This window comes from Lactuca virosa, chromosome 6 (assembly GCF_052849685.1).
Source record: "Lactuca virosa cultivar CGN04683 chromosome 6, Lactuca_virosa_CGN04683_v6, whole genome shotgun sequence".
NCBI classification, from domain to species: Eukaryota; Viridiplantae; Streptophyta; class Magnoliopsida; order Asterales; family Asteraceae; genus Lactuca; species Lactuca virosa.
Genome location: NC_136431.1, coordinates 11,156,840 through 11,180,260, shown reverse-complemented (window position 1 = coordinate 11,180,260; position 23,421 = coordinate 11,156,840). Strand labels below are relative to the sequence as shown.

Genomic DNA, 23,421 nt, shown 5'->3' with positions numbered 1-23,421 from the left:
TACTAAACTTTAGTAAATCAAATAGTCTTAACGAGCTTTGTGGTGCACATGACCAGTGCACAAGAATGTGTACTCGATCCCTTTAGTCCTTCACTTGACTCACACATCCATGTAAACAAGTAATTAGCCTTGATTTTCCAATGCTTGAAAGTTCTCATTCATCATACTATTCAACTTGCATGATTCCAAGTTTCGGTCCAATTGAAACTTGGGTGATGACGAACTTTCCTGATTTGGTAAATTTAGACACTACCACAAATGAAAGAATCAAATCCATTTTCCAATATTGCTGTCAGTGGAATCATATAAGCAACAATTTTCCACAAATGCCATTGTAAGGATACTTCAAATAAATAAAATTAAACAATTTTCTTTTATTTTAAAACTTTGCGGAAAAACTTATCCTTACAATCCACATGGAAAATTGTTGTTATCTATTCCTTAGCAATATATCATAACTTCTTAAGCAACTGCTCAAAATTCTGATGCGATCGAAATCCACCTTCGCGATCAGAATCAGCATATACTTCCTTTAAGATTTCTCTCTATTCTTTGATTCTTAAAACATCAACATGTGACCCAGTCACATCATGTAATGAGGATCTCAGAATAGAACTTAACAGAGTTAGATAATGGGCTCTACCTGATGTAGAGTCAAACTTATTGACTTTAACATCCTTAGGTAAATTTGGCAGCTTTGCAATCAACGCCCCTTCCTTTGGCAAAATAAACATATGGACCCTTTGGTAATGGGACTATCTCAGACTTAGCCTTTCTCTTTACCATTTGGTCAACCGGGTTGACTATGGCCAATCCCTTTCCATTGGGAAGAGAATGCTTTTTCTGGATTTCCAGTGTCACCATTGTCACTGTCCATAAAGTTTTTGGGAAGTTGATCTTCTAATCAAATTTGCTTTACTATCGTTCCAAATCATTGCTGATTCAGCAGCACCAAGCAAATAGATATGCTCATTAAGGTTCATGTCATAGTCTGTTTCATAGTAGTCCCAAAGGAACTCACTATGTGACTTAGAAAGTGATTGAACATCCAACTTTCTCAAGACTTTGACACCCAACTCTCCCGGCTTGTCAATATGTGACTTCATCTCTAAGATGTGATCACACATAGACCTTGCTTGTCATTAGGGCTTGAGTGACCTTGAACTTGTGGGTTAGGGAGAATAATTGGAGGAGGTGGAGGAAGAGAAGTATGACTTCCATGAGCCAAACTTGGGAAGTCATATTCATTAGGAAAGCTTGGTTTGGGAAGATCATTGTTGTCTAAACCAGACATCAACAATGGGAGAAATTCACGTAAAGTTGATTTAAGTCCTTAATATAACACCCAATATGATATATTAAGGCTAGGACCCAACAAACTATTTTATAACTTGGAAGAGGGATGCCGTAATCCAAGCTATAAAATATTTGAAGGTAGGTGAATGACGATTCACCAATTTCCACCAAGATAAACGAAATGTATTATTAGGTTTTAATTGGTTTTGAAACTCCTAGATTCTTTTGAGATTCATTGAACTTTTCAATGGCATGTTTCAATCTCGAGTGTGCCCTTCAGGTTTTGTGACTGGGATGCCGAGGATCACAAAACAAGGTGTGAAGTAACCATGCAAATATACTTGGTACCCTTAATATTTACCCCTCAATCGATGTGCCGGTTAACCACACACGCTCCAACGATACTATGATAAACATTAAGTTACCCTTTGTCTACCTTGTTAAGTCCATGTTAGTGTGCCGGTTAACCACACACGCTCCACTAACAGCTTAAACAAAGTGCAAAGTGTAATTTCATGGATTAGCACCTTATTCACATTTTCCTAAGTAACTAAGATTGGGAATTTATAAGTATTTAGTTACTTAGTATTTATCATTATACTTATAATGAAGGGAGAATTATAGTCATTGTCCTACCTGTTCGGCTAACGACCCTCCACCGGTCAAGGAAACGGTGAGTGAGAGTGGACACCCATTAAACTGCCATTTTATAGGCAGTAACCTTATACCCCCCTTATAGAACGACTTCGTGAATGAGGCCTACTAATGGTAAGACGACTTGCTCTTATACATATAATATATTAAACTTTTAATATTATAATAGTATAAGGGTGTATTTTAGACATTTAAAATACTTGGTGGTTTAATCTATTAATTAAACTAGACTTTTAATTTAATTAAACTCAAACCATATATTTATGGATTAATAATACTCTTTTAATTAAACGCTTTAATTAACTATTAATAAAGTCCATAAGAGTTAATTTGAACTATTCAACAAAACATCATAATTCCAATTATTAAACTCAAAATTAAAACCATTTAATTAATTGTTTATGTTATGAACCCAAGAGTTTTAGAATTCAATTCTTTTTTTCATAAAAAACTTTTCTCAAATTCCAAAACTTGAGGGCAAGTTTTGTAATTCTTGAAAACCTTTGGATTCCATAACTTATGGAATTAATGGTGTTTTATGATGAAACTTTCCATGTTCCATAACTTAAGAACAAGTTATGGAATTCTTTAAAACATTAACACCAAATTTTGTAACTCCATAAAAACTTTGAATCAATTTTTTTTTTTTAAAAAAAAAACTTTCATATCCATAACTTATGGAAGTTTCAAAAACCCTTAAGATCACAACTTAAAAAAAAACTTTGAGCTCCAAAATTTTATGACAAAATATGTAACTCCTTAAAACATTTAGATCAAACTTTTAAAACTAATAAAATAATCATATCATTTTATCTTTTACTAAATTTGACCTAATTCAACTCATATAACAAATGATTCAAATTTTACAAATAATTCGTTTTTCACAAAACAAGTAATTATCTTAAAATTTGACAAACGTCATGTTTTTTTTTTCCTTTTTTTTCAACTTGAAAATAAAACATTTGCATCAATATAACAGAAAACAACTCATGGCTCTGATACCACTGTTGGGTTTTAGTATACTACAACATCCTATGGTGCACATACAACCCTATAAACCTTGGATCTATGTTTTCTCTATTATACATGCAAATATTAACTATTCCAAGGTTTCATCCTAACTAGCATATTATGAAGCACCTATACTACAAAGTTCTAGTTAGATGACATACCTTTGGATGTAGCTTGATGTCTTCAAGCTTTAAGAGCTTAGCCCCAATAGTGTGGAAGCCTCAAATGGAATCACAAATCACCAAAACACCTTGGAATCACAAATCACCAAAACACCTTGGAAGAACTTGAGAGAATATGTATTCACACTAAAATCAGCTCACTCTTATTTTCACACACTTGTGCCAATTTTGTGAGCCAAGGACCCCTTTATATATTATGGAGGATTAGGGTTACATCCATGTAAACCCTAATACCCATGACCTTTCATTTACATAGGATCCATGGGTTAAAAGCTCCATGGACCATCCATGAAAGCTTAGCCCAACCTAAATGAACTTGGCCCATTCCATATATACAAGAGTCCATATTTAATTAGTTCTTTTTGATCAGTTAATTAATTCTAAATTAATTCTTGATCAATACTAATTAAATAATATGATTCCATATTAATATATTAGAACTTATAATATATTAATATAAATCATAAATATACTATTCTCAAAAGACTATCCATATAAATTGTGTCGGTGAAGTGCAACCCAAATGGACCATGCCGGGTCGGGTCAAGTACATACCAAATATAGTTATGGACTTAGACATTAATCCAACAGCTGTAACACCACAGTCACTCCCAAGCACGTGTTGGTCATGTCTCGACTGAATATAGTTGATCAGGTTATATTCACCCTAGACATGATTACATAACTGCCCAGGTTTAACCGCAGCGTTCCAGCATCCAAATACTTTTGTTCTGTTCTACTTGCGACACGAATTTTGTTATGTATGAATGCTCGTATACTTTTTATAAAAATACTTTATATTTTGAAAGTATACTTTTAGCGTAGAGCACTTAGGCCCCTTAGTGTTTATAGTTGTATACCACGTAAGGTTCGGTATACTAGTTCGCTATAAACAAGGGCTCTGATACCAATCTGTCACACCCCGAAACCGATGGCGGAAACGTTCCAGGGCGGAGGACGTCATGTGTAGCATCACAACCAATGAATAACAACAATCATAGCAACACAACCATTACAGTGAATGCTTAAATAATAATGTTTACATCAGTTTGAAACTTTGTCTGAAACTTAGTTCGAATTACATTCAATAGCTTTGTATAGTATAAACTTAAAACTCTTATTTCTCCACTTCCTCGAAAATCCAGCAAGTACCTGTCTACTGATTTCCTGAGAATACAAGCAGTTTGAAAGAGTATCAGCATAAAGCTGGTGAGTTCATAAGCGGTGGTTTGTAGTGAAAATCGTTGATGAGTTCTTAAAGTGTTTGTATAGTTCCAAGAAAATCCGATATTTTCTTTAGTGAGGATGTAGTGTTTTCAATTCTGTATAAAACCATGAATGTTTGTCACTGAAAACTGTAGTGATATGCGAAATTATTACTTCATGTGACTAGCTAATGGTAATCATGATGTAATAGTATTTCGTGTGTAAAACCATTGTATGCTCGTTTCTGTTTGAAAACCCTGAAAGTTCTCCAGTTGTAGTGTGTATTAGTTCTATTTAATGTAAATAAAACTGTTGAAGAGTGTTAAGTTGTAAACTAAAGGTGATTTATACACATTGTGAGTCGTATAACCATGCTTGATATGACTAGAGACCTTTCCAACGTTCTTCAGGCAACGAGTTAAATGACATTTGCACCCTAGGCATGCCTGCCCAACTGTAGCTAGCAGTTCGGGTGTGGGATTGTCAGTCCCGAATAGATCTATTCACAAATCTCACGCTCTCCCTCCAGGAGACTCTGGTTATACTATGATAGGATTTATCCCTGTACACCTAAGGGTACAGCAGTGAAGTAGCGCCTCACAGTATCGTACAATCTAGTTTACATGTAGTGTAGTAGCGTTCTACCATAGTGAAAATCCGTATGCATACCAGATGTAGTGATAATTACAGTTATGAAAACCATGATAAAGTAGTGATGAGACTGTAAACTGTTTCTGTCTTAGCGCATATGTTTAGTAATGAAAGTTCCTGTACTTGTTATGTTTAGAAAAATCCCAAACTATACCGATTATAGTTTGCATGTATAGTGAATAGCGTGTCCGGAAAACTATGCAATTTTAGTGAAAACGTCCCTTATGCTCAACACAGTACAAAAGGGTTAAAGTATGAGATTTGCATAAGTTTTGAAAACATTTATGTTTAGCTTGCATTCCCCCCTGAAAACATTAAAAATACGGAAAATGTAGGGGTATGAACTCACAGTTGTTGCGTGAAAGCGCTGACTGAAATGAAGATCCTTGAGTTGTTGCACGTGACACTTAACGGAATCCTATTATCAAATAAATACATATATGTATCTAAATTAGCGATTTCGTTAGATAAAGTGTTAGAGGAACACTTGTATTCGGTTGAGGAATGTTACCGGGACTTGATCGAATCGATGAAAATGGGTTTTCAGCCAAAACCACCACTTAAAAGGTGTTTACGGCCGTGAACAAGGGTTTACGGTCGACATACAGTTTACGGCCGTGAACAGGGTTTACGGCCATGAACTGGGGTTTACGGTTTCTGAAGGCTCGGTGAGTTTACAGTTTCTGAAGGCTTGATGAGTTTACGGCCGTAAACTCAAGAACAGAGTTTACGGTCTTTGAAGGCTTGGACCGTAAACTCAAGAACAGGGTTTACGGTCTTTGAAGATGGACCGTAAACTCAAGAACACTGGTGCTGACTTCGAAGAGATAAGCGTTTCCAGGCGTTCCGAAGTGACTCCAACCGGTGTTTCTCGATGTTTCCCGAAGTTTGAAGGTGTTTTTAGGTGTTTACGGTCAAGGTTCTTAGAGAGAGAAGGAGAGAGTTTTTTTGCCAGAAATGTTCAAATGAAGGTGGAGGTCTCGTATTTATAGGGGTCTTGTGGTCGGTGGGGGGTCCACTCTTTACTGGCCGTAAACGGGTTTACGGCCGTAAACGAGTTTACGGTCTTAAACTAGTTTACGGTCGTAACCTCACTTAGGACGGAATTGTTTGGTTTTCGAGATATTCGGGTTTCCACGCGATCTTTGGTTCCAACTTGTAAATAATTTAATTTTATATAACTAGATTATTTTCTAAACCAAGAAGTTTGACGGAAAAGTTAATGAATTCGAAATTTTATTAACGGAAATCGCGTAACGGAAACGGACAAAATTTCGGGTTGTCACAATGACATCCCGAGTTTTGATATATAATGAAAATACATTTCTTTAAGAAATGCTTTGATAAACTTTATTTTATCATGTTTTGTTTTGGGGACAAATTTCCGCAACTCTTTTAAATCAATGGATTTACTCTGAAATTATTTTAAAAGCATAAATGAAACCGGTCTTTTCTGGTCGTGATTTTGGGGATGTCACACTGTTTAACTGGGAGGAATTATGGACTTGATAAATCCAAAGTTCACTTTTACTTTGTTATGGTTTATCTGTATTATAACATGAATGTGGATTATGCTTCGTTGTTGTGGGATAAATTTACCACGTCTGTCAAGCACTCGAAGAAGACTACTGAGATAACCAATGCTCGTTTCTGGAGTTTTATTTTGCATGAAGCATATAGTCAAGTAGGCATTCTAGTTCTCAAAGATGTTGAGGTTACTTAATTCTCACATCTTAATATTCCTATTCCATTAAAATAGACAAATAACACACCATCGCATGGTCGCGTCGCGAAGCCTGCTAAAACCCTCATTTTCATTCCATTAAAATAGACAAATAACACACCAATAAAACAATTGTTACATAGTAACTATCCCTTGTTCATAACAAGTTTTATAACTTTCCATAATTAATAGGGTCCTTTTGGGTTAAACATAAGATGTGATTTAAGCATAAGATGATAAAAGAGAAGTTAGAGGGGCTAGTTTGTTAATTAATCATTAGATGATAAATTAACTGGAAACTACTAAAGTTAAAGGGTTTAAGTGTAAATATCCCTAATTTGAGTTGGTAATAATTATTGCTTATACTAAGGGATAATTATGCCTAGTGAAAATATAAGGGTACAAATCCTTAAAGCCCTAGCTAATTGGTACACTCTTCGGTCTGCTCTCTCTACCCCTCTTTTGTTTTCTTATGTCTATCGGTTCTAAGCAACACTCGACAACCCCTTTCTTAATGTGATGCTTTCTTGGTTTTGGCAAGGAACAAATAAGAGTAGCTTGTGTCTTGGTGCTTAATCATTCATCTTGGGTGTGACTACATTAAAAGGGTTCTCCTTTGGGCTCTAAGTCATCCAAGAGAAGGAAGGGGGCAATTCATACTCTCCACAAGAAAGGTATATTCGATCCTTGCATTATGATGTATTTTTGTTGCTAAAAGTTTTCTAGAACAAGATCCATGGTGAATTATGATGATAAAAAGTTTTGTTTATGTTTTGTTTCCATTGCGATGTGTGTGAAAATCATCATAACCCAAGAGTTTCAACATTAATTGTTGTCATATACCCAATATTATTGCTAATTATAGTAGCTACTGAATTTGCCCATGCACTTTCATTTGCAAACCTTTTTGTTTAAGTAGTTGAGTTGTTCAAAAGCCTTGAGGATACCCTATATCTTCAACTCATCCAAGTTCGATTTAAATCTAGAATGGAAGACATTCTTTTTTCTATTTATGTTGATTATGTTTTTGCATGATACGGTTGAGGACGAGACATCCTTGAACAATGTTTAGGTGTTTCTCAAGCGAGTGATGAAACATTTGGTTTAATAAGCTATTTACTTGTGGAGTTTGATTACTCATTGACTTTATTGCCACTATTAAGATTTAGTTTTTTGGTCGAAATAAAAAAACTAGGTAGTTTTAGTATCAAAATCAAACACCTATATTGTTTTAGGATAAAAAAATAAATATATAGCTCTCTCTCTCTATCTCTCTCTCTCTCTCTCTCTATATATATATATATATATATATATATATATATATATATATATATATATATATTTATCATATCATACTATATTATAAATGAAGCATTTTTCCTTTCACCACATTCATTTGAAACTCCCATGCATTTTTCCTTTCACCACATTTATTTGAAACTCCCATGACTTTTCAATTTCTTTCTAATAATAATTATAAGTTGGTTAATAAGGTTAAATAAATATCAAACCTAAAGTGTAATCATATATAAACTAAATTTCAATATTAAAATAATATCTGTACTTTTACTTATAAAGTTATTTTTTTTAACTTTTAACATATTATAGTTAATTTATTAGTTTTAATATATTGTTGGATCTAAACCATTATCATTTTAATGATACAATTTTGGAACAATTTGTATAAAATATTTAAATTGTTAATTTGTATAAAATATTTAAATTGTTAATTTGAATATAACATTACAATGTCAACTATTTAAATTGTTAATCTGAATATAACATTACAATGTCAACTTTAATATAAATTTGAGTTTAACTTAAATAATCCAAAGAATATTTTGTAAATAGTTAAAAATGATTAATTGTAGTGTCTTTCTAATAATGATTATAATTTGGTTAATAAAGTTAAATAAATATCAAACCTAAAGTGTAATCATAAATATACTAAATTTCAATTTTAAAATAATATATTTACTTCTACTTATAAAGTTATGTCTTTAACTTTTAATATATTATACTTAATTTATTAGATTTAATATGTTGTTGTATGTAAACCATTATCAGTTTAAAACTATAACTTTTGAACAATTTGGACAAAATACTTAAATTGTTAATTTAAATATAACATTACAATGTCAACTTAAATATAAATTTCAGTTCCATTTAAAAAACCAAAGAGTATTTTGTAAATAGTTAAAAGTGATAAATTGTAGTGATAAATGCAAAAACTAAATTGTAATCTCAATTTAACTAAAATATTTCCTAAAGATATTTTTATAATCGTTAAAAGTTTTCAAATAAGTAGTTTAAAATAATTTACAATAACAATAGTTAAAAATAACTCTATATAAATGATTATATTGTTACCTTTAAAATCCAAAAACAATGTTTGATGTTTTAAATAGGGAAATCTCCAGAAAAGTCCTAAAATTTTACCATAATTTACGAAAATGTCCCAAACTAAAACTTGTTTACGAAAAAGCATGAATTACCGGTAAAAATGACGATTTAACCATTTTTTCCGGTTTACCGGTTTTATTACTTACATGTTTCACTAAAGTCCTATTATTTTACCCTAATTTGCAAATAAGTCCCAAAATAAAATTTACTAATGATTTGACCATTTTCTTCATGTAACACACATTTTATCGGTTTCATTGCTGACTTAGACACCTAGTCATTAAGTTAGCTGATAAGATGAATACGATGGGTTATATAATGTCACATTTACTGTAAAATTTGATATCCATCTCATCGGCTCATTTATGACTATGTATCTACGTCAGCAATGAAACCAATAAAATGCGTGTTTCCAAGAAAAAAGGGCAGAAAATGAGTTGATGTCTGATGAGATTGATATATTGGGTTACATAAGATTAGATAGACAATTTGATATTTCTTATAAACGTAAAAAATAACGTAGTTGTTGTTAGTTTATGTAATTATTGTAGTCTTCGTTGGATGCATTTTATGTTCCAAAAAGATATACAATACATCAGGATATCAAGTTTTATGCTAAACATAACATTATATAACTCAACATATCCATCTCATTATCTCATTTACTGACTAGGCGTCTAGGTCAGCAACAAAACCGGTAAAATGTATGTTACATAGAACAAATGGCAAAATCATCAGTAAATTTTATTTTGAGACTTATTCGCAAATTAGGGTAAAATAATGAGACTTTAGTGAAACAAGTAAGTAATAAAACCGGTAAACCGGAAAAAAGGGGTCAAATCGCCATTTTTACCGGTAATTCATGCTTTTTCGTAAACAAAATTTAGTTTGAGACTTTTTCGTAAATTAGGGTAAAATTTTAGGACTTTTCTGGAGATTTCCCTTTTAAATAATTATAATGATAGAAATTAAAACATTAAGAATTTTTAAAAAAAAAATTAATTAACAATACCAACAACTATAAATAACATTAAACCATATATTATATTTAATTTTATTCATGTGTAACTCGCGGGTAGAAGTCATTCAAACGATTGAGATTATGCAGTTATAATAGATGTATATATTATTATATAATTCAAAATAATCAATATATTATATCAATTTAGTATACGAATTATTAAATCAAATTTAACAACAACGTTATTGTTATATTTAAAAAAAACATATATTTGTAAAGACTTCAACTATATATGTTTTCTGCGCAACGTGCGGGCATTCGCCTAGTATTGATATAATTGTAAACCTCATTAAATCAATAAACCCCTTTAATTTACCGGTGGATATAAGACGATTATACATTTTAATTATGTATTTATTGTTTCAAACCCTAACCTACTTTCCATAATTAAGGGTCCACACAAGTCCACTCTTCTCCAACAATACCCTCAAATAATCCATTTCCTGTGGCACTCCTCACCTATTTATACCAAGCCTATGTAGAGCAAAGAACCTTTGGATCCATCCAACAGCAAGTTGCTCACCTTAAAAGGGAATAACATGTTTAATCTAAAATGATTTTAGACCAAAAAATGTTATGAAACAATAAAAGAAAGATTAATAACGAATTTTCTTTAACTAAATCCAAAACAACTACTTGATCACGGGAACAGTAGGTATAAGTTGATCTAAAATTTAAATATTTTGATCATAAATTTCAAAAAATTAAAATGAAAACAAGTTTTTGCCAAAAAAAAAAAATGCTAAACCAAAAAATAAATTTAATTCAAATAGGAAAATAATAAATCTATTATGAGGAAATATTAGGTAAAAAAAAGAGTTTATACATATTTAAGATCTAAATCTAGAATATTATTTTAGGCTTTAATTGGCCCTTTCATAATTGGTGTCGGTTGACTTTTATTATTGAGAAGGCTAAACTAAACACGCTACTTGCAGAAGGGTTGGTGATTCTTGAAAAGGGCAAAACGGTCAATACACCTCCAAAGTCATGGGCAAAATCGTCAAAAAACTACTTAGAAATTGGTGGTGATGCATCTGTATATATATACACACACAGTAGGGTGTGAAAATACACACAGTCACACACAATCGAAGCAAGGGATCGCGTAATAGAGTGGCATATGGGAGAAGAAATGTGTGGAATATAAGCGTTTGAAGAAGATTGATTTATGCATATATATTATATATATACAGATGATGTGTGTGTGTTTAGTGAGAGAAAGTTGTAGAGAGAGAAAGTTTTTCAGTCATTAGTCGCCGCCATTTTTGTTACGGCGGAGAAGTTTTGGTTTTTGATTCGTCGGAGTTTGTCGAAGGATCGGTTAATGTGAATCATTCGATCTGTGTTTTGATTTTTTCATCAGGTATTTGAAACCCTAGTTTGCGTCTGTGTGCGTGTGGACGTGTGTGTATTTGATATTATCTGTTTGTTTGTGTGTAATTTTGTTTTATTGAGGTTCGATGATATTGGATGGTTCGATGCTTTCTTAGATCGATTCGATTGAAAGGTTGAAATGAAATGGAAGTTTCTCGCTTCGGAAATCTTATAGTCTCATTTGAAGTGTTGCGACGAGTGATGGATTTTGATGGTTTTCGCGATTGCAAGTGGTTTTGTTTGAAGAAGAATATATGTTAAGGAGGGTTTTCTTGCTTTACCGCTGTATCTTCGAGTTCACTGGTGGCATTCTTCATGATTCTCGTGGTGATTTTCTCTCTCCATGGCTGAGTTCACGGCGTCGTGGATCTTGAATCACATCCTCAGCGAACTCATTTTTTGAAATCTTATGTGCTTGTTCATCTGCGGTATAAGCATCAATCTGCTATGCCATTTTTAGGTCGATATGGTGGATCTGTGGTTTATTGCTACGAGCTTGATATTCACGGAAGCTGATCTCGTTTTTCTTCTACCTAGGTTTAGCACATTGAGGGATCTAATCTCCTTAGATGTTCATCATTTGAGACGTTATGCTCCGATTCACAACATTTACAGGTCAACAAGGGCGTGCAGTGTGTCTTGACCACACATAACCTATTTGTTTCCTTAGAGCTCTGTAAATCTCCTTGGTTTGAATGGAGAAAGATTGTTTGCTACTAATTATTGGAATCCATGGCTTCTACTCGAATCAATCTGAAGTTGTTTGAGACAAGGCATGGAATATGCTTTTGCTATCTCTTCAATCTTCATCATCCTCAGTATTTCGTTTCTGCTCATTTGGAGATTAGGAAAATGCTAACACATGGATCAAAATCTTCTCTGTTGAAGGCATATTTGAATCGTGCTTATCTTGTTATGTTATGACTCGCATGTTTCACATGATTGTCTTGGAAGCCTGAATCTGCAGCAAGCCAGCAACTCAACTAGACTTAGCTTCTTTTTGAAAGCAGTTCGTTTATGCTTTAGATCCTGAGTGATTGATGTCCTGTTCCAAACGCTTCATCTTTGATTTACAGTGCCATTTCTTTTAGTGTGGATGTATCCATAAGAGTTCAGGAGTCTTGTCAGCTTTTGCATTTCTTGGCCCCAAATACTGAACATATAATCCCTTTTGCATTAATTGCTTTGTTGGCTCATCTAATCATGTATTTCTATGATGCTTTACAGGCTGTGAATTGAGTAGCTTGTGTTTTCAAAGCTTTACAGACATCGCTATCTTCAAAGGCAAACAATGAGGGGCCACATCTAATGGTGGGAGTTGCAATCACTCAAAACATTCCATTACAACACTTTTGATGTTACAGCATTTTGATGGAGGTAATTGTTTCTGGACTTGCAGATTCATCTGTGTACCTGCACTGGGGGTTCAACCTCTACTAACACATCAAGCAAAAGACGTAGTGGAACACTATCCTGCAAAAACTGTGGTGGAAGATCATCAATTAATGGAAAAAGCTCTTCAAGTTGTCTTCTTAGCACAGTTTTGGAACTTACTAGCTTAATCAATTCAGACTTTACTTGGACAAAAGTTTCAAAAGGTTGTAGGAGTTCATCAAGGAGACCTCGAAGTTCAAACACAATTAACTTAACTAAGGATTCAAAAGTTCTAGAAATGCCTGTTTCTGAATCAGAAAAGGTGATATTTCAATGTTCACTATAATCATACTCTTTTAGCAGAAACTCATTAGTTGTTAGTTGTAACCTAAACACTCTTTTACTAAAATTGCAGTTGGGAGTCTCTGTTCTTGGGTGTCACTTCAGTGAAAAGGCAGAACACATTCCAATCAAGAAAAGGAGATTCTTATTCCGGGCATCATCTCCGCCACGGAATCCATCACTGGAGAGTCCCAAAGCTTATAATCATGAGCTAAAATTAAACCCGAATGCAGCTTGTCTACCTGAATCAGTTACTGGAATGAGTGAAAGAGGTAGCAATGATGATAAATCGGTAAAAAAGGAGTTGGTGAAGACTAAAAATGAACCTGGTGAAGATGATGACTTTTCTGGCATATCTATACTTGCTGCTGCAGCATGTAGTAACAGTTTGGGAGCTGAAGCCGATCGCAGTGAAGAGTCTGGAATTGGAATCGCCTCATCTGTCACTAAAAGTCCAGAAGCTCTTCTAACCACTATTGAACTAAAAGAAAACATTTCAAAGTCTGCTAAGGAAGAATCTGATCCCCATACATCAACAAAGGACCAATCTGCCCCAGATAAGTTCCCATTGGAGAAATCTTCACCAAATGAATCCACATTGGATAACTCCTCTTCACATTCCCCTCCGGAATCAGCAATTCCGACTTCAAGAGATGTCAGATTCAACTGGGACTTGAACACCGTGATGGATGATGCATGGGAGGAACCATTTGTAAGCGAGCATGAAGTTTCTGCACACAACAAAGTCACATTTTTCGAAGACAAAAAAGACCATTGTACAAAAGACAATTCCGGAGATCATAAGCCTGGAAGCGAGGGGGAATCCGGGATTCCATCAAAAGACATCAGCAATCTTAACATACCCATTGAGATGAAAAGTCTGGCTCACGAAAACGAGTTAAAGCTGGGAAAACCATTGTCTTGTGAACTAGATAATGCTCAACATTCCGTGGTGGCGGAATCAGTAATTCCTGTTACTAAAACCCTAACCTTGGAGAACCCAACACCCGATATTTTTTCAAAGTGGGCGACTCGTGGTGGTCAAACTTCTTCTGCTACTGAGGCTGTTGACACAAAATTATCAATGGATTGTTCTGTGCCCCCGGGTTTTGATCATTATCTAAACTTGAATGCATCCAAAGAAAATGTGGTGGCGGAATCAGCCATTCCTGTTACTACACAACCAGCCATGACTAACACCTGTAAACCTGAATACGAGAAACATGATTTATCACTTACCCCTGCAGCAACCTCTATGGAAAATGGAGATCTTTCAAATAAAGTCGATGAATCCATGGTGAAAATGGAGTTAACTAGCAATGATGCCAGCAAGGGGACAGAACTTCCTTTACAAACTGCTTCAATTCCTTCTATACATGAATCCGAAGCGCCATTGGAGAATGGAATCCGTTATGATAATTCACAGACTGACAATCGAGCTGGAAGTGGATACGATTCTCAATATGAAGATGGAGAGCTAAGGGAATCGAGTATAAATGCTTGGAAAGGAGAAGAAAATGAATATGTGATTGACAACAGGGGAGACGATTCGAACATCGGAATCATGGATTCCCATGAAACTAATACCTCTCCATGTGGACAAGAAGCCTCTCCAGGAATCAAACTCACTGAAACTGATTTAACATCTAATGTCGTGTTGCCAGAGAAACTTCATAACACTGATGAAGTCTTATCCGGTTCAGAACCAAATGAGACAGTTAGCAATCAAGCCAACAGTGAAAGACAGGAAATTGTCCAGAATCTGAACCAATCAGACGAGTGGAAGATGAACGTTTCTGGATTGGATCATGAAAATCAACGAATCTCTTTGAATAATTTCACTAAAACCAGAAACTTTACAAGTCGGAAATTTTCGTATGGCGAACAAAAAGACGGATTTGACCCTGAGGATATGGAAATGAAAGGTGAAGGGTCAAGATTCTACAGAAAGGAATCGATCACACGTATCGGAGGTCCATCGACACATGACATGTTCCTTTCTAGAGGTAGATTTCGGGTGCAAGGATGCAGGTACTAAAACTAAAAGTAAAACATATTTAGTAAATCTCTTTCTTGTTGACCTTAAGTCTGGTCAACATTTTGACTTTTGTTAATGTGTTTATTTACAGTTCAAAGTCTGGTGATGGTTTAGCTTCCAGACCAGAGAGGGAATCAGGTGTGGTAAGATCCTTTGGACGTGGTGGTAGTGGTAGTGGTAGATACTCCCCGCATAACCGTGGTAGTGGACGGGGAAGCGGTGTATGGAATCGTTCCCCAGATCGTAACCAACCATTCATTCGTACTATGCTAGAAGATTCCGGAAGTTTGGATAATATAACAAACGAAGGCTCCATGGATCAAAATGATTCTTCAAACAGACCAAACACTTCATCATATATGACTCGTAGACCTTTCAGAAGCCGCTCACCAATGAATCGCGAAGCAAATGATTTTCGGGCACGTTTAGGATTAAGACCAACTGGGGACACGGGTCACGAGAGGTTCAATATGGGTCGGAGCAGGGGACGCGGGCGGGTCGGGCAAGTGAGGTACAGTACACGGGTTGACGGGGAAGGACCCGGGCCCGGACCTAGAAGATACCATGGACCTGGAAGTGACGAATGCGATGAGTTTCTACCGGATTACCCAGATCCTTTCCCGAGGAGACGCCGGTGCTTTTCACCCGTGGAAAGAAGAGGGAATGGGAATCATTATTCCGATTCGAGATCACCTTCAAGACCGCGGACGCGTTCTCCGGTTTCCAATTCCGGGTTCCGACGCCGGAGTCGATCGCCTACTTTCAGAATGCGAAGGCCAAGATCACCCAACTACCGGCGTGGTGGGTTTGAACCGGAATACAATTCCGGACCTCGAAGCAGTAACTCATCACCGCCGCCGCCGAATTCGCGGTGGGTAAATTACAAGGAACGCCCGGTTGTTTTTGACCGGAGATCACCGCCACCACAGGTGGTGGAAAGGGAGAGTGTAAGGGAAAGGGAAAGTGCAAGGGAAAGGGAACGATTTGGTTTTTATGAAAGAAAACCAAAGCAAAATGAGTTCTACAGATCCGGGCAACCTGGAAGATTTGACCCGAGTGAAGCCGGGCGGGGCAGACCCAGGTATGTGGGTAATGAAGGTGATCGACCCGATAATGGATACAGGCGTGGGGGGTTTGTGAGGCAGCAGCGGTATAACATGGATGGACATGTGAAGAGGTTTCAGTACGATGATGAAGATGGTTTTGGGAGGGGTTTTGATGCACGTGACAAACATGCTTTGGAAGTTCATGCACGTGGGAATATCAAAAGTAATGGGACAGGGACAAATGGCAGGTTTAAAGATTTTCCAAGACGGTCGAGGGAAGACAGGGAGGTGGTGGTTGGTGAGTTTAAACGGCGGTCTAGAGAAAGGAAAGATTCTGACACAAAAGAAGAAAAAGACCAATCTAACCTTGACTCCATGGTCATGATGACTAATGAGGTGGTGGTGAAGGAAGGTGATAATAGTAAACCGATGTTGGCAGCTAACTAAACCAAACCAAACCAAACCATGGTTCGTGCTACTTTTGCCCTTTACTAATATATAGGGAGGAATATGCATTACACATACGCATTTATTCCCATAGCACTGAACCTTTTGAAAGTTTTTTCTTTTATATTTTTTTTTTTCAGCTCTCAGAAACTCATCTGAATCTTTGCTGTTGCTCCCCTGGTTTTCGCTGGCTTGGGTTTAATTTGCATTCAGATTAGTCTAGTCTTCGTTTTGCATTCATATTTTTTTTTAGTTTTGCTTTTTAAATCAAGCATAAGTTAAATTATCCTTCTGTTTTCTTGGTATTATTAGAAAAAAAAAGTACACTACACATCATTAATGGTTTCTCATATCTATATATACACAAAACTTAGCTCCTGAATTTTCCATTGTTTTCATCGTCAAAATGTGTGAAGAAAGATGGTCCGCCTGTTGGGATTTCATAGTTTAATTCACCTGGTTTTGCTGTTTTTTGCCTGAAGAAAACAATACAAAAAAATTGGCTTAAATAAATCTCTCATGGAAGGAAGGAGGGGTTAATGATTAATGGATAGATACCATTCTTGGTCAACGAGCATATCTTGGGTCAAACCAAAGTCCATCATTTGTTGTTTGGTGTGGTGAACTAACAAACTGTATCTTCCACCTTGACCTGTTTGCATAACGATCATATTCCCATTTTGCATGTTGTTGAGTCCTTCAAACTGTTCAACTGTCCACTTATACCATCTCATTAAGAAGACTCTTAAGGTTAAACCATGAGAAACTATGACCAAGTTCATGTTCGGGCTTTGCTCCCCTGGTGGTTGAAATCTACCTATGTCAATATCAGTTCTTAATGTCTCCCGAAACCCTACACACAATTTCATCTTTCTTTTATATAATATGATTTTTTTAGAGATGATGATAAATTGAATTGAATTGAATTTAGTATTAATTAACCTGTGATTCGATCATAGACATCTGCTGCGGATTCTCCGTTTGGAAAACGGTAGAAGAAACGGCCGTATTGGACTCGAACTGCTTTCTGAATCTTCATCTGTTCTTGATCTTGGAAGTTCCCTTGCATTTTGATATTCAAACGTTCAATATAAAAAAAATGATTTCTTATATTTAAAAAATCAATTACCGGAATATTATCCATGAAACATATAAACAAGCTTAAAGAATATGTAAAAATGTCTTTGAAAGTAAAAAGGTGTCCATATAAAAAAAAAACTAAAAAACAAAAGGTATTTTATACTACTATATCTTTATTTTATTTACAATCTTCATATTATGCTATTCTTTTATAATATTAGTTTTTACAATGTTTAACCATAATTCAAAGTTAAAAAAGATTAATACTATAATCAAAGCCAAGGAATGTGAGATTTAAGAATCGACTTGGATAATATGGTTGTACGGTACTACCACCAAAGCAACATGTGGCGGTTTGCAGTCCGGTCAAATTTAAACGTGTAGAGAGAGAGAGAGAGAGAGAGAGAGAGAGAGAGAGAGAGGGCGGAGTAGGTGGATAAGGATAGAAGAAGCTCACCGAAATCCTGTTCTCGCAACCGCGGTTCTTCCCTGACGCCGGCGATTCTCGATCGTTGAAACGCAGTCCCCAAACCACGAAGAGTCTCAATCGTTCTCTGATACGGCGAAACGTAAAAGTAAACCTTCCAATCATCAGCTCCATCCTTCTCAATCATCTCTCGTATCCTCACCCCACATTGCTCCGCCTCTTGTTTCCCTTTCTCCGTCAATCTAATTCTCGGATCTGCGACTCTCGTGTAAGCTCCTTCATCCACGTTTCCTTCACTCTGCCCGTGTCGCACCAGGATGATTCGTCGCGGCCGTGGAGGTTTCACGGTGGTGGCGTTGAGTGTCAGATTCTTCTCCGGGAAACAATTCTCGTCAATGGCGACTCTTCTTCGGCGCCCAATTGTGTCTTCACAGCACTTGATTATAGTCGAATATGGCGATGAAGATGCTGTGACAGACATGGTGGTACTGAAACCTCCGTATAAATGGAAGAATAGAGGGTTTGAAACTTTGAAGTTTTTATTTATTTGGGGGCATATTCATGGCATCATGCAAAGCAAGAAATTTGATGAAATTTTGTGAGACTGGTGGTCAATCCATTCGTCTTGTTCACATCATGTATAATTTTTTTTTCTTCAACTTGTTTTGTCTTATTATTAAATATTAACTTGTTTTGTCTTATTATTAAATATTAAGTCATTGTATTTTGTTAACTTTAAAAAAAAAATTCTAAAAATAACTATAATTATTAATCATTCTATAAGAAATAAATAAAAAATAATTATTTTATAAAAATAACCACTTGTTTTCGAAACAAATGCAAAATGTACTCCGAAATAGGAGTATAGGACAGCATGGTTATTGGTTAAGACATTTTTTTAAAATTCAAGTTTTGTTTTTTTTTTTTTTTTAAATATATATTTTTTACAATATAAACTCATTTTTTTATTTTAATGTGAAAATATCTTCTGAAGATCACACTACAAAGAACTTAAAAAAATGTTATCAGTTATCTTAATTGTTTTTCATAAAAATATGACTAATTTGAAAATATGTATAATATCAATTTATTTTGGTTTTGTAGTGAACAGTAATTGTTTGGTATTATTTTTTGGCGGGTAAAATATAAAAAAAGTGAGTTTTGCAGTGAATAATGTATTTTTCTATGGGGGCATTGCGAAATTAACAGTTGCTTTGAGAAAATATGAAATTTTAGGCTGTATTTTAGCAAATAATTAAGAAAAATAGATGTACTTATATGTTTTTTGTGATATGGCAATTAAAACACTTAAATCGATCATCACATATATTTGCATGAGAAACATGTTTTCACTAAATATGACTCGATAAATCCGTGGTTCAAACTTCAAACATATGGCTAAGACCCGGAGAATATTCAATATTATATGGCCGAATATTAAAATTACTCATACCTAGCAAGTGATGAATCAAGTTTGGGCTTCTGGATATAACCCATCTTAATAACCCACTACCATAAGTTCTAAAACCATAAGGCTTCTTTGTTTGTCTTTTTTTGTAAAGATTTCGTTTATTATTATTTTTAAGTTTCGAACTAATAAGACAGTTTGCACGAATTAAACTGTTTATTTGGAAGTATTCAAATTTTGTTTTTATTTAAGTCGATATTAATGAGATGCTTACATGAATTATATGTAAGACACTCAAAACTATAAGTAGACATGTAAAAAGGGAGACACATATATATATCTAGTAGTAGTGATACTATTTTTTTCCCGATCAAATATAATAACATAAACCTGAAAAACAGGTTCGTGTTGGGCCGGGTTTGGTTGAGATAAGACTAACCTACGAAACGCATCCCTCAAACAAAATTTTTTTTACTAAAAAAATAGTTTCAGCAACACTGAAGAAACCAAAACTTTAAACCATGTATTTTAGGTTTGAAAAAGTTTGGAGTAAATTACACGAATCGTCCCTGGTCCAAGTGCCAAATTGCACGTTCAATCCTTATTTTTGAAAATTAACTCGAACCGACCCTCATGTATTTAAATACTACCCGCCCAGTTCCTATTGTCGTTAGACGTTAGTTTTCTCCGTTTGGGTGCCCCACGTGCCTTGCACGCAGGGGTATCTTCGTCATTTCATGTCGCGTGTATATTATCAACTGCGTATGACGCCATATCGAGTTCACCCAAATGTTGCATACCCAGTCCCCGATCAAAACCTTTCTCGTCTCACAAAAACCCTAGTTTTCCGTCAAGAGTGAAGATGAGTGGGTGGCGAATACGACCACAGATGGATGAAATTGATTTGGAAGCAAGTTACAGTAAGGAAAACAACCATTTTATGCTCTGTTCTTGATCATTTTATCACTGATTTTGAAAATATTGTTGTTTTTTTCTTGTGAAGGTGGGAATCCAACTGTTTTTAGTATACACTTGCACTATGGAGGAGAGTTTACCAAATTTCCTGGGAGAAAATACATCAAGGGACAATACAAATTTGTGGACTTGATCGACAATGATTTGTTCTCTGTTCACGACATTGATGATATGATGGAGGAGTTGGGTTGCGTTGAAGAAGGTAAGGTTATGTATTATCACTTTAAACGACCGTTAGGGGATTTAGATTTTGGGTTGTTTGCATTGGGTAGTGATCAAGATGTCAATCACTTAAGGTCCTACGTTGCTTTACACAAGCTTATAGAAGTGTATATAGAATTTTGGCGTACCAACTTGCATACATATGCTATGTCTCCTAACCCTTCAAAACTCAGGATTGAAGAGATTGTTGAACCCCCTTCTTGGTCTAGAAGGTTGTGTCTCGAATAGATTGACACAACCACAGTTGAACCCCCTGTTTTAGAACTAAACATGCAAACCCCTACAATGGAACCTAACATGGAATCCCCTAGTCATACTGATGTTGTACATGTTTCACCCCTAGAATGGAATCCCCTATTGAAGTTGAATCTGTGAAAGAACCAAACATGGAACCCCCTATTATGGAACCCTTTAGTGAAGCCCTGTGTGGATCTAGTGATAGTGAGGGTAGTGGAGATTCAAGTGATAGTGATGATAGTGATTTCATTGTGGATGAGGATAACTTGTTGGATGATCCTGAGGTGGACATGCATGATTTCTACCTCAACATTGATGATAATTTGGAGTGGGTTGGTGATGCCCCTATTACAACAGAGAATGTAGTAATGTCTGATGAGGAGATGGAGGTGATTAACACTGATGTTCTACAATCTGAGTCATCATCTGATGAAGGGAAAATGAGTAAAAGAAGAAATAAAATTCGGGCTGCTGAAAGGGCACATATAAATGATGCAGCTCAAGTGAGTGACCATTTCTACATACTTCAAACATTCTCAAGTTCTCAGGAAGCAAACGACAGAATTTACTTGCATGCAATAGAGACAAGAAGAGAATTGGATATTGTCAAGAATGATAAAAACATGGTCAGGGTAGTATGTAAATGAACAATACCATATATGGGGATACTTGAGACTTCTGGGAAAGGTGGACCAAGTAAAACTAGTGGGAAAGGTGGGCCAAGTCAAAGGAACATAAATGGTGGACCCAGTCAAACGGGTGAAAAAGGAGGACCAAGTAAAAAGAAAAGTGCAGTGAAAGTAGATGAAAGCAATAAGTGCCCTTGGAAACTTTTAGTAAGTAAATGGAAAAAGGATGATGATTGGAATGTGAAAACGTATGAAAAGGAGCATAAATGTCTCCAAACACAACAGTCAAGCTTCAAGTGGATAATTCTTCCAATCCTACATCAGATACTAGGATTCTTCAACATTGTTGATTGTATGTGCAACAACATCAACTGTACAACAATTCAATATTGCAATGGAGGAACTGAAGAAATTGAACAATGATGCATATGAATGGCTTAAAGCCATTCCACCCCAACATTGGTCCAGGTCTCACTTTACAGGTTAGTTATACATGTTAGAATTCTTCAACATTGTTGATTGTATGCATCTTAAAAGATTACTAAAAATTATGATGCAACATTGTTATTCTACAGGAAGAGCACATTGCGATGCATTGTTAAACAACCTGTGTGAGACATTGAATAGCAAACTTGTCAAGGGTCGTGACAAACCAATTATAAGTTGCTTGGAATTTATTAGAGATACATAATGAAGAAGCTTGTTATTGTACAAAAGACAATTGACAAATGTTCTGACCCACTAACTCCTACAGCTACCAAGACTCTAGAGAAGATCAAAGGTGAAGATGCAGAGTATAGGGCTGTGTTTTGTGTAAATGGGAAGTATCAGGTTACAGGTGGTGAAGGTGTGGACCAATGTGTAGTTAACATAACACAACATACATGATCATGTAACAAGTGGGAGGTCACTGACATACCATGCAAGCACACAATTGCAGCTATATGAGATATGAGGAGAATGAGAATGTTGGGATACCTGAAACATGGGTTCACCCAACATACTGGTTGAAGACATGGCAAAAGATGTATGCCTTTAAAACCGAACCAATTAATGGGAGGATGATGTGGGCAAAAAGTCCTTGTCCAACAAAGTTACTACCACTAAAACATCATGTGCCTATTGGTAGGCCAAAAAAGAAAAGAAGAAGATCTGCCACTGAAGATGATAGTGCTACAGGGACCAGAATAGTTAGATGTTCAACGTATGGAAATGTTGGGCATAATGGTAGGAGCTGCAAGGGGCAGGCAGTGGGAGGATCACAGGCCAGTGGTAGTGATGTGGGACAGAACTCAGGTGCTGTGAACAAAGGGAAAAGTCTGATGGTTTAGTGTTTGTGTATTAATTTCTTCTCTTTTGGTTGGCTAATGCTTTTGATGTACTTGAAACAATGTTCTTTCATGTCTTTTGGGTCTGTAATTTTAGTTTGAACTAATGTTGTGCTACTTCTTTAACTATGATGGCGATGTACTTCAAACTATGTTGACTTGATGAATGTTTGTAATGGTTTGAATGACTTAATGATTAATTAGGTTGTTAATGTATGAATGCATGTTTGTAATGGTTTGATGACTTAATGGTATGATATAAATTGTTGTTTTGGTATGAATACTTTGGTATGAATACATGTTTGGCAATTACCAAAAAAACACCCAATTTTCATTAACATGCA

General features: G+C 35.5%; 2 protein-coding genes across 3 annotated transcripts; one reads left to right on the top strand and one right to left on the bottom strand.

Annotated features, from left to right (window-relative positions):
- Nucleotides 1–11,211: 11,211 nt before the first annotated feature.
- Nucleotides 11,212–16,993, top strand: LOC145119241 (uncharacterized). Of its 2 annotated transcripts, XM_079054868.1 has the most exons (6): nucleotides 11,212–11,513; nucleotides 12,752–12,835; nucleotides 12,924–13,220; nucleotides 13,314–15,271; nucleotides 15,370–16,792; nucleotides 16,912–16,993. In XM_079054868.1, exons 2-5 carry the CDS (start codon nucleotides 12,833–12,835, stop codon nucleotides 16,769–16,771), a joined length of 3,660 nt encoding a protein of 1,219 aa, XP_078910994.1. In that variant the 5' UTR covers nucleotides 11,212–11,513; nucleotides 12,752–12,832; the 3' UTR covers nucleotides 16,772–16,792; nucleotides 16,912–16,993. The 2 variants fall into 2 exon arrangements, with proteins under 2 accessions (XP_078910994.1, XP_078910993.1); XM_079054867.1 differs by having other exon boundaries at nucleotides 15,370–16,993.
- A 52-nt stretch (nucleotides 16,994–17,045) lies between these two features.
- LOC145119242 (phosphoglycerate mutase-like protein AT74H) lies at nucleotides 17,046–18,894 on the bottom strand. Its single transcript, XM_079054869.1, has 4 exons — nucleotides 18,309–18,894; nucleotides 17,714–17,833; nucleotides 17,330–17,624; nucleotides 17,046–17,247 (listed from the first exon to the last, which is right to left on the bottom strand). Exons 1-4 carry the CDS (start codon nucleotides 18,757–18,759, stop codon nucleotides 17,142–17,144), a joined length of 972 nt encoding a protein of 323 aa, XP_078910995.1. The 5' UTR covers nucleotides 18,760–18,894; the 3' UTR covers nucleotides 17,046–17,141.
- Nucleotides 18,895–23,421: the final 4,527 nt, after the last annotated feature.

Bases quoted from the DNA above. Each gene is read 5' to 3' on its own strand.
- LOC145119241 (XM_079054868.1), top strand. The intron at 13,221-13,313 runs GTGATATTTCAA...CTAAAATTGCAG, and splicing joins CTGTTTCTGAATCAGAAAAG to TTGGGAGTCTCTGTTCTTGG. The intron at 15,272-15,369 runs GTACTAAAACTA...GTTTATTTACAG, and splicing joins TTTCGGGTGCAAGGATGCAG to TTCAAAGTCTGGTGATGGTT.
- LOC145119242 (XM_079054869.1), bottom strand. From the start codon at position 18,759: ATGTCTGTCACAGCATCTTCATCGCCATATTCGACTATAATCAAGTGC. The intron at 17,834-18,308 runs GTGAGCTTCTTC...TCAAAATGCAAG, and splicing joins GTTGCGAGAACAGGATTTCG to GGAACTTCCAAGATCAAGAA. The intron at 17,248-17,329 runs GTATCTATCCAT...TGTTTTCTTCAG, and splicing joins ATGCTCGTTGACCAAGAATG to GCAAAAAACAGCAAAACCAG.